Genomic DNA, 12,097 nt, shown 5'->3' with positions numbered 1-12,097 from the left:
AAGTTCAAGTATGAAATGCTATAGTTTGTGACTTATACATTTGTATAGGGTCAAAATATCATATTTCCTTCTGAAAAGATCGGCAAGAAATTTTACACTATTTTACCGGTCACGTTAAAGTGTGACATTCTTTTCATAGTCGTTTAGGTAGAACCACACACAAAGACTCAATTTTTAGATGATATAAAAAAAAAAACACTTATCTAGATATATAAATTATTTAAAGAAACATTGTCAAACATAAAATGCATTTTAGGAATAACCGTTAAGAACATTCTCTTATTAAAGTCCTTATTTCAAATTTCACGGTTTTACCTTTCAAGTTGACATTTCATAGCTTGTAGATGTGACATTTCACAATACCAGAAGAGAAATTTAATCTTGGAACTTAGAAATGTCATCTTGGAACTGAGAAATTTCAACTAGGAACTGAGCAACTTCAACTTGTGTGTGAGATAGGTCAATTTGTGGTTGAGAAATGTCAACGGAGATCAAAGAAATTTCAACTCGGAACATAGAAATTAAACTTCGAACTGCGAAATGTCAACAAGGAAGGGAATCTTTTGACATAACAAAATGATGATTTTTTTTTTTTATCTTTTTTAAATTCTTTTTCAAATCATTAACAATGAACAAAATGTGCATTTTATGCAGTACGTTCATGTATGGAAGAAATACAGAAAAACAACATCATTAAATCCGAGATCAAATTATGATAAAAGGTCTGGAGTCTAGAGTTATTAAAGCCAATTTTGTCAAATCGTCGGTGCCATTTTCTCTTGTTACTAGTAATAGACATTATTTACTGTGATTTTATAGAACATGATATTTATGAAAGCTATTATAGTTACTCATTTGGGTCAAAATATATAACACGTTGATCGTCCATAGAAAAAAGGGATTTAAACATGGCGTGTGAGTTCAAGCTAAATCCGAAAAGAGTTCTCCATATCGCCAAGTCGTTTCCTTTTGTTGTCTTTACATTATGTGTATATATTATCATTGGTGCCGCTATCTATCTACGTATTGGAGATACATATGAGGTTTACCGAGAATATGGAGATTTAGAAGTGTACAGTTCGCTGAGTAGTAATAATATCTCTGGAAATGAGTTTCCAATTCAGGATGAGGACACTAATCCCTGGCACTACTGGGAATCTCTATTCTTCATTGTCACAACACTTACAACAATAGGTATGTCTATTTTCACTATGGTGGTTAGTATGGAAGTTGCTAGTTGCAATTTCTATCTTTATCCTACATTCCCTTATTCCGAAGTCATTGCAATAGAGGGGCGAAAGATACCAAAGAACATTCAAACTCATAGATAAAAAAATAAACTGACAACGCCATAGTTAAAAAAGAAAAAGACAAACAGACAAATTTAAGCACACGGGACAAAACATAGAAAACTAAAAACTAAACAACACGATCCCCATCAAAACTAGGGTTGATCTCAGGTTCTATTTCTCGCTTTTTATATTGATTACACCATTGGTTTTCCTGTTTCGGGATTGTTTTATGCTCCTTATTGAAGGCCGTTCTTTTACCTCTAATCTACCTTTGTAACCATTTCTTTTTCGATAACTATCGATGAAACTCTCAAATTTTGCAGATTGAATTTTTTTTAATTTGTGTTTGTCTGAAATATACATGTGATATTCGCCACTGGGCGAAAATCAATCAACAATCTATGAATTCATTTATTCACCGAATTCTGTCATTGATATAATTCTAACGTTGTCGTCAACATTTTCTATTATGCTTATTTTCATTCATTTTAACAGTTGTGGTAAATAATAGATGTTCAAGCTAAGAGGTACAAAATATCATAAAGTTTTATCATAGGAATAATTCGTTGTCTATATAAGAAATTTCGACAATTTTTATCTATGATAATGTCTGTTTGATGTGTTCGCACATCGTTGTCAATATAATAGAATTTCATGCGACTGTCATACAAGTGAGAGGTTTAGCTAGTTACAAAACCAGGTTTAATTCGCCAATTTCTATAATGTTATTTTACTTTCCGATAGAAAAGAAATTATAATTATTGTTTTCGTTATTTATTACATACACTGAATTTCATTTAAACAAAAAAAACATATTCCATTGTAGGATATGGCCATATTACTCCAACTACAACTGGTGGAAAGATTTTTGTTATGGTTTATTCATCAGTAGGAATACCACTTACCATGATTGTCATAGCCGGCATTGGTAAAAGACTTGCCGCCTTTGTCAGTTTCATATATCTTACGGTACGAAATCGATTGCAGCCACCCTATCTCAAATACGGACATGTCACACAAAAAGGGGACAACATCAATTTGAATCTTGATGCCGAAAGTATTGAAACTGGTTCAAATATGAGAATAGAACGTACAGACAATCATAATTCCATAATTCCCTTTTTGGCATCGGTAGCTTTTTTATTTGTTTACATTTTGATAGGAGGATCTATATATTCCTCATGGGAACACGTGACCTACATGGATGCTGTTTATTTGGTGATTATATCGCTAAGTACCATTGGGTTTGGCGACATTATACCACCAGACGATAAATATAACATCGGCTCGTGTATTTATTTACCTATTGGCTTGATTGCGTCAATGCTGCAATTCAGTACGGTAATATGCGACCTCACACGGAAAGAAATGAAAATACTAAAAGTACTGAAATTTTGTAAACTGAGTGAATATAAAGACTTCCTATGTATTCTATTAGGTCTGGAGTATGTTACATTTGTACTTGTAGCATTATACTATTGTTTATGAGTTATAATAATTCCAAAATTTCTTTCACTCGAAACTTGATTCAATTTGCTGTATTTAAAGCTGTTATTATGTACTATACAGATAAAAAAAAAAACAGATACGAATCACGATGCGTGTGATTATTTTCTGCAAAATCGAAAAACTTTTATTTTCTCTCTATTGTATGGATAGCTTTATGAAAGGATTTGTATAATCCTTAACTTAACACTATTATGATCAGACTAAATTTGTACTGTGGAATGTGAAATTAGTTTCCAAGTGTTTTACGCAGATAAAGTGTCATAATCTTGGACAAAGGACTGAATTGCATTTAGCTGTTTCATTTAATTTATTATTCTCTGTGGCATTTTATACAATAATAATTTATTAACAAATACTTGTCAGACACTAATTATACTCTTTGAATCTATTCTTATTTCTATTTGCATGGCATCTGTTAAATTTTTAATCCTTTAATTACATGTCCTTATATATATTAATGTTATATGTTGCATTACATTTAATTTGGAGTTTGTTGTTCAGTCTTGCCGGACTGCTTAAATAAAAGTTGAAGGAGCAAAATGTTACTTTTTGATTCCATATTGTCAGAACGCCGACGCTTCATCTGACTTGTATAATATTCATGATCACCATATTTAGCACTTATTTAGAGTCTCCAACATGGAAATTGATTTTAGCATAATACAATTGCGTAATTATAGATGTTTTGTATTATCTTCTTATTGAAGTCGTCACGATACTTGAATCTATAGGAATTATTAATGTCTATTCATAGAAAAGGTATATTTAATATCACATCGGTCTCTACACATTTTATTTCAATATACATAACATATGTGAAATCAACCGTGTGCTTGTTATTTTACAATAATCCAGTGTGAATGTATAGTGTGTGTTGAAATATGTCATATTTCTTTTACACAAAAGACTTATAAAGAGACAACAGTAATCCTTTTGTGATAAAACGGATTGAAACTTTATCATTGCCTTTCCACGGATATGTAACATCGCGGTAGACTTGGAATAAGTGAGGTACTATGGCTGAAGGATTTTGTTCAAAAGTTACTACCATATTTCGAAAACTTTATAAAGGTTTGAAATCTTTGACTGGTTTGATTATTTTATTGGTGCTTTACAATATAATTGGAGCCGTAATATTTGTTGAATTGGAAGCGCCGTATGAACAGAAAATTGTAATCAAAGAAAAACCAGAGCATGATGAACTTATTCTACTCTTAACAAACGTAACAGTGGCGTTAAACAACTCTGACTTTGAAATACTAAGAAATAAAACCTTCGATCTGATAAATCAGTATGGCTTTGGAGATATGGAGGGGAATTCTGAGAGCACGTGGGATTTCTGGAAAGCTTTGTTTTTCTGTGCCACTATCTACACAACAATAGGTAAGTATAACATTTTAAGTACATAAGTTGTAAAATATCTTGTCAACTCAACCGCCCACAGGAAAGATATCAAGTGTACCGATGAATAATTACTACACCGTTTAAAATCTTGTTTCCACCTAGGCATAAAATGTTTGAATGAAATTTCAAGTTTCAGGTCATCGAGTAAGCGACATCTGTGCCACACTTATTTCTATAAAAACAATAGATGGCAACATGTTTTTGTTTATATATGAAAGTATAATAAGTGATTGTGTGTATTTGGTACAATACATAAATGTATCAATATAAAAAGGATATGCTAATTACTTCATTTGTTTCTTATAATTTTCAAAATCTTTTCCAGACCAATATTTCGTTTAAAAATTCAAATTCGAAGCTTGTGAAAGCACACAATAGTTAGAATGCTCGAACCCCCATTTGGCATTTACACTATGTATGTACAACAAAAATAGAAGTTCAAATGAAATTTTAACACAAATTTCACTTCTGTAAGATTTGTTCAGCCAGGGTTTCAATTTAAGAGCTTTGTAAATGATCTTAGAAAGTACAGGCACAATTTAAAAGTTATTGAAACATTTTGAGAGAGATTTCTAATATAAACTATGTACTAGTACTTGAGAAGAGTTTTATATAATTTGACATTTGAAATAAGCAGTACACTTTGCTGCTGAAACAAGTTTTTAATTAAATTAAATACATGTAGTTCAATTTAACATGTATTTTAAAGAAAATTTTAAACCGGCGGAGGACATTTTTATCTAAAATAAAAATCGACCATGGCTTGGTGTCACGTGTGGAATGTTTCTACTGAGATAAAAATGTCCAAAAACAGAATTAAAAACAATGATTTGCAGCATCTTGTAAATGTCATACACCTGATGCATTTTCAAATTAATTTCCGAATATGTCATTAGGATGTAATTGAATTTTCTTTTACATTTCTTTTGGATTGATTTTCTGTTCACTAGCATATTCAGTTTAGCACCGTTATATATAGATTCTTACATTGACACCAGTGGATTATCGGATTTATCCAATCGAGATAGTTAAATTATCAATTTTAAAGTCCGAGCCGCCTCGGCGAGGACTTTAAAATTTATAATTTAACTATCGAGATTGGATAAATCCGATAATCCACGAGTAACTATGTAAGAATCTGTTTCTCTAATGATTAAAAAGACATTTTCTTTTTTTGTTGACCGAAAATCCCCTTCGAGTGCCTTTCACATTGCACGAAGTTGTCAATTTCATTAACACCTGTTATCAAATTTTGATTCATTCAGTTAGCTTAAAAGGTCATGACCCTTGAAATCATCCAATGATCTTTTGAGATCACCAGAAACCACACGTTGATTATATTTTTTTATACAATGGGTTCGGAAAGGGATAAATTTCCATAGAATTAGAGAAGAATGATTAACTACTTCACCTGGCAATCCTAAAACAATTATATATAACAACATATCTATATTTGTATTGTAGTTGTATATATGTTGTGTACAAGATGTATATATATTATATATCAATGCTAATCATATTGAATTGTTCTTTTTTCTTATACTGGTATTCTCTAAAACTCCCTAATTAGATATAGGAAGATGTGGTGTGAGTGCCAATGAGACAACTCTCCATCCAAATAACAATTTAAAAAGTAAACCATTATAGGTTAAAGTACGGCCTTCAAGTCCATTTTGGGCCCTTAACCGGTAAAACAATATATCTTATCTTTATCTATATCAATATAATGACAATGAAATGTAGTTATATTTTATAATTTTCAAAAATTATTATTTCAGGTTATGGTAACATCTATCCAAAAACAGATGCTGGAAAAGTTGCTGCTATATTTTATGCTGTATTTGGAATTCCACTCGCCATGAAAGTTTTAGCTGTGCTTGGAAAAAAGTTGATGATAATTCTCAAGTTTTTCTATTTGCTTGTGAAAAAATGTTTTAAATGCAATGGGCGAAATAACAACAGATACACCGTTCGAGATAAACAAGCAGATCACGTTGAAAACGTCGAACTATCAGAAATAGACAAAAGCGAAATAAAAATAGAACAAGAAAATAAGGAAGAAAAAATAATAAAAGAAATCGAAAACAAACTTCCTATAGCAGTGCCAATAATTATTCTAGTCATCTACATATTTCTTGGAGCCATAATGTATACGTTGTGGGAAGATTGGGGCTTTCTAGACGCTTTTTACTTTGTTTTTATATCAGTTAGCACTATCGGCTTTGGAGACATTACACCAGCGCATACAAAATTCTTTATAGTGTCTTCAATTTATGTTTTTATAGGTTTAGCATTGGTGTCAATGTGTATAAATGTTTTAATTGACTTTTATATAATGTCCATTAAACTAGCAATTCATCAAATGGATGTCGTAACATCTACCGTAAAGAAAGGTTGTCGCTGTGGAAGCAGAAGACAAAGTGTATGAATTTAGACCTGCAATCTGTCGTAAACAAATGTTGTCTTTGTGAAAGCAGACGACAAAGTGTATAAATTTAGACCTTCAATTTGTCGTAAAATCAACCGTAAAGAAAGGTTGTCGTTTTTTTAAGCAGAAGACAAAGTGTATAAATTTAGACCTTCAATTTGTCGTAAAATAAACCGTAAAGAAAGGTTGTCGTTTTTTGAAGCAGAAGACAAAGTGTATAAATTTAGACCTTCAATTTGTCGTAAAATCTACCGTAAAGAAAGGATGTCGTTTTGGAAGCAGAAGACAATGTGTAAGAATTTAGACCTTCAATAGGGATTTTGGATCATTTTGTGTTATGGAAAGGAGAAGGCATTAAATGGACCAATAATATACAAAATAGTTTAAGAAGAAGTATATTAAAACGAATTGTATTACATACACGTTTGTTAATCTGGTATGAACAGCAACTTGTGAAAAAGATGTGCATAATATTAATGTATGAATCAGACTCAGACTTTGGAAATATGGTCAAAATGTCCTAGTGTGAGAGAATGAGTGGGAAAATGTGGAAAGTATAGCTCATCATTAGTAACTGTGTTTGAAGGAGTATTTGCAAAATGTCAATGTGTAATCCTTGAGGAATCGTGCAGAATGTCATGTCTTGTGAATATTTTCATAGAATAAAATGCTACCAAAATTATTTCTCAATGTTATTTATCTGGCTGTGACCCGACATAGTTTAAACAAGAAATTTGTCGAGTTTCATTACATCTCAAATCCTAAAACAATAGTCTTATTTTGTTGGATTGAGGGATTAACCTTTCGTAGCAGTCGTATTCTGTGAAAAAAAATGGTGTTATTACAATAGAGATAAAACATATACATATTTGACGATAAGTATAAATACAGACAAACATAATTGCAGTAATGTATAAAACGCCAAGTTTTTCAGAGATTAATAACCATGCTTGGAACTTCAGAGATATATGTTTTTTTAGAAATTATTATAACGAGTGACATTCATTTCCGTGACACAAATACGTATTACTTTGGAATGTGCAATTATTAATAGTGTTTATAACAGAATTTGAGTCGTTGGCCAGTTTAATACAATATTTACGACCGAAAAATTATTGAAACAAACATCACTTGAACTTAATTTCCTTCTAACTATAGTAATAATAAAGTATTGTGACTATTCACAGTGTAAGCTGTATTGCAGAATATTTGAAATTTTTCACTTTGAAAAAAATAGCATTAAATATTCCAAAGAAAACATTTGTTCGTTCATCAAGAGAAAGGAATGTTCTTCGGAATTATCAGTAAAACAATGCATATGTTTTCGTCTTAACACGGAAGCATACTTTTCTAGTTTATTCTTAAGTTACTTATATCTATTGAATTATTGGATTTAATAGTTGATTTAGTTGGTTTTGGTGTTCTTTTTTAGAGTCATGTGGATGCTTTAAAGGGTTAAAAACCAAAAGAAATCAAAAGAAATCGCATAACAATGCACAACAAAACTAAGGAAGGAAAAGCACAAAGACATGATATATTAAATTGCGTCAATAGCCTAAATTATGAATTTCAGAAATAATACAAAATAAGGAGATTCACTGGGATTGAATATTGATCAAAACCAATTCCGTATACATGGGAATTATCATGTTTTACCCCGAAACATTTTATTCGTGCCTTTCCCAATTTAGAAGCCTGTAATTGAGTGGTTGTTGTTTGTTACTGCTGATCGTGTGCGTTGTTTGTTTATTGTTTTATACAGTTCTTGTATTGGTCTGCTGCACCACTGTCCCATGATTAGGTGGAGGGTTATGTACCCACTTACACGTTAAACACCCGCCACATTCTCTGTGGCTGTTCCAAGTCAGGAGCTAGGTAGTGAACAATCAACTCTTTGCGCGGTCAGATAGGTCAGATATAGTAATTAAATATAGGAAGATGTGGTGTAATGCATGTCAAGTAGAGACAAATAAAATGCACCTATGGAATTTTTTTTTGCACTTCATTTTACGTATCATTAGCTTGATCATTATTTTAAAGATCAATTTACACCTTACAGGAAAATATTATGGATAAAGTTAAATCATTAGAGTATTTCCCTAAAATTTACCTGGATAATAATTAAGACTATGGAATCTGATAAATCAACAAGTTATCTGTTGAAACCCTACTTAGCATAGCACGCACTTATTTTAAGTGCATTGTCAATTCATAAAAAGCATATACAAGTATTCGAAAGAGCTTTGAATTGATCTCTCGATTACATAATAATTTGTTTGAAATAGCAAAGGGGAGTAATTAGTAGGAATAGTGTGATAACATTTTTATTTTTATTTTTCACTGACCCAAGAGATGTCGTATTCGTAATTGTCTGATGATTGCATCACATATTAAACGATTCCCTTGATGTCATTAAACATTTAATGTCAATATCAAAAGCGTCCATTAATGTATAAAAATATCACTTAATATGGTCGTTTAATCGTCTAAATCTTGTGCAAATGGCAAAGAGGAAAACACACTATTCATTGTGTGGTCGACTATGGGAACATTACCATTTGATATACTCGAAATAAAACGAGACAAAGTATATTTTCAGTTGATACCGATATAAAGAAAAAATACTGAAATACTGAATACTACAAATTATTATCTTTACACTGTCAATAACGTGCAAAATGACAAAAGGGTTTCGTTCGAAAGCGAAAAATGTTATAGGACAATTTTACAACGGTTTAAAATCTTTCACTGGTTTAATTATTTTACTTATGGTATACAGTTTTACTGGAGCTGTTATATTCGTCCACGTAGAGACACCGTATCAAGACGAACTTTTATTAGCAAAAGAACCTAAGCACAAGAATATGGTTCAGCTGTTATTGAACTTAACTGTGTCCTTGAACAGTTCGGAGTTTGAAAATTTAAGAGATGAAATTGTTACTCTGATGAATAAATTTGATGCTGATAACTTTGAAAAAAATCATGGAAAAAGATGGGATTTCTGGAAAGCATTGTTTTTCTGTGGAACTATTTATACAGCAATAGGTATGTCTTATTTCATTAACATTAGAGTTAAGACACCCGTATGAAGATCAATCTATGATTATGAACCTTTAAAACTTGTTTCAATTCATCGTTTATTATTCTATGTGTACTATTGTTTGTCTGTTTGTAAGTTTTTCATTTTTAGCCATGGCGTTGTCAGTTTATTTTCGATTTATGATTTTGACTGTGTTTCTGGTATCTTTCGTCCCTCTTTTATTTATCTAGTTTGAAAAAAGGTGTTAACAAAATATAAATGGTTCAACAAAAGAAACCTCAAGTCGGAGAAAGACATAAATACTATAACCGAAACATAGGGAAAGAGAAGGTTATGTTAAACGAGAAAGTTTCAGTCTTTAAACAAACTATCTGACTGAACGTTTCTGTGTATCTTCATATCCCTCATATCAAAATGAATGCCTATACCTTTTGCACTGATTTTAAAGACAGGTAGTCGAAATCAAGGGATGAACATGTCTGTATGCAAGTCAATTCATATTTTTGAAAATATTTTGTGAAAATAAAAAATAAACTCATATCAAACCTCGTATATTTATTTACAGGCTATGGTGATATTTACCCTAGGACTGATACTGGAAAAGTAATTGCAATATTTTATGCAATTTTTGGAATTCCACTAGCTTTCAGAGTCTTAGCAGAAATTGGTAAAAAATTAACAACAGTCATTAAGTTCTTCTATTTTGGAGTAAAACGATTTTATGCTAAGAATGTGCAAACTGCTGATGGGGAAACCTTTAAGAAGGAACGTAATGGTGTTGCCCTTTCCACCGAACATACAGAAAAGGAAAACAATGATATAGAAATTGTTTGGGAAGATAAGGATGAAACATTAATAAAGGAAATAGAAAATAGGCTTCCTTTAGCTGTACCAGTTATCATTTTATTCATTTACCTTTTTCTCGGAGCATTGATGTACACACGTTGGGAAGATTGGAGCTATTTAGATGCCTTTTATTTTACTTTTATATCCGTGAGTACGATTGGCTTTGGCGACATAACACCAGCCCATACGAAATATTTTATAGTGACATCTATCTATGTTTTTGTTGGTTTAGCATTGGTATCCGTATGTATTAACGTCTTCATGGAGTTTTACATTGTTTCCATAAAAGTAGCTGCACATCAAATGAACAGAGTCGGTTCCAAGATCATAAAAGGATGCCATGGTTGTAGGAGACGACAAAGTTTGTAATTGTAACTGACAAAAAGTAATTATAGAAATAGATACATATTTTGTGCGCACATTATATTATAAGTTGTGTGCACAATTATATATTAATTTGTGCGCACAACATTTTTTTCTTTGCATGTCCCTATACCTGGGCTCTGTTATTACGTACGTCAGTACATGTAAATACTTATAATACAAGCCTTGTAGAAAAGTCAGAGAAGAATCTGAATACAACAATACTCTAAATATATATATATTGCCAATATATGTATATATAATTAGAAGCTGACCTTTTGTATGTAAATGAAACACTCTTTGTGTCATCTAATTGTACATAAAATGACAAATTATGTAAATTCAGTCTCCGATTTCATTTTCTCTTTGTAATACAAGTTGATGAACATGATTAAATCTGTTTACGAGTTGTTTGCATATAATTTATGTAACATTGAAGAAATTCAGAGTATGGATGTACTTAGACTAAAGACATTTGAACAAACGCTTTTTGCTCATTCATTTTAAAATTAAAGTAGTGCAGAGTATCTATGCTGTTCTTAGACTAAAGACCTCCAAACGGTTTGTTTCCCTTCTATCAATACTGCTGTTAAGAATTTTTACCACATTCTCTTTTATCTCAGCTTTTATCGAACAGTTATTGAAATTGCTTTTGCGTAATGCTTTATTAAAAATGTATGCATTGTACATCGTTCATAAATAAAGACATAATTAAACCAAACAAATGTCCTCTTTAATTTAATTTGAATCGACGAATAACAGTGTGCTGCAAGGGGGGATCGATAACAGAATCACATTTTTTTTCTCCAGTGGTAATCATAAAATATTTATATATTCTTTTGTGCTTAGTGCCATTCTGACGAGTTCAGTCCTTTTTAAATGATATTTTTGTGGTGTTGTGCCACGTCTTGTATCGAGTCAGTTGTATGTTCCTGTCGCAAGTCCTGAGGCTTTTCTGTTTTGGTAGTTGTCTGTTGTTATATGTCATTTATTTTTCGTTTATTGTTTTGTCATTACTCATGCTATTATGTATGGATTTTGCTCGTTGTTGAAGGTCTCGTTCTGATGAATAGTCGCTTACGTTCAGAACATTTGCACTCGGGTGGATAGCTATTTTAATGGCAATCGTACAACATCAATTTAATATATTTGGATTATTTTTTGTATTGCCTACTAGGCTGTCATTTAACACGCGCAGTTTTTCATCAATATTGG

General features: G+C 31.4%; 2 protein-coding genes across 2 annotated transcripts; both read left to right on the top strand.

Annotated features, from left to right (window-relative positions):
* The first annotated feature begins 790 nt into the window (after positions 1-790).
* Positions 791-7,315, top strand: LOC134716614 (uncharacterized). The gene is made up of 5 exons (XM_063579624.1): positions 791-1,194; positions 2,119-2,633; positions 3,812-4,184; positions 5,984-6,740; positions 6,819-7,315. Exons 1-4 carry the CDS (start codon positions 909-911, stop codon positions 6,631-6,633), a joined length of 1,824 nt encoding a protein of 607 aa, XP_063435694.1. The 5' UTR covers positions 791-908; the 3' UTR covers positions 6,634-6,740; positions 6,819-7,315.
* Positions 7,316-8,175: 860 nt separating this feature from the next.
* LOC134715296 (potassium channel subfamily K member 18-like) lies at positions 8,176-11,653 on the top strand. The gene is made up of 2 exons (XM_063577399.1): positions 8,176-9,678; positions 10,239-11,653. The coding sequence occupies exons 1-2, from the start codon at positions 9,312-9,314 to the stop codon at positions 10,886-10,888; spliced, it is 1,017 nt and encodes a 338-aa protein (XP_063433469.1). The 5' UTR covers positions 8,176-9,311; the 3' UTR covers positions 10,889-11,653.
* The last annotated feature ends 444 nt before the right edge of the window (positions 11,654-12,097 follow it).

The sequence above is a fragment of the Mytilus trossulus genome, chromosome 4 (genome assembly GCF_036588685.1).
Source record: "Mytilus trossulus isolate FHL-02 chromosome 4, PNRI_Mtr1.1.1.hap1, whole genome shotgun sequence".
NCBI lineage: Eukaryota > Metazoa > Mollusca > Bivalvia > Mytilida > Mytilidae > Mytilus > Mytilus trossulus.
This window is presented reverse-complemented; position numbering and strand designations above follow the sequence as displayed.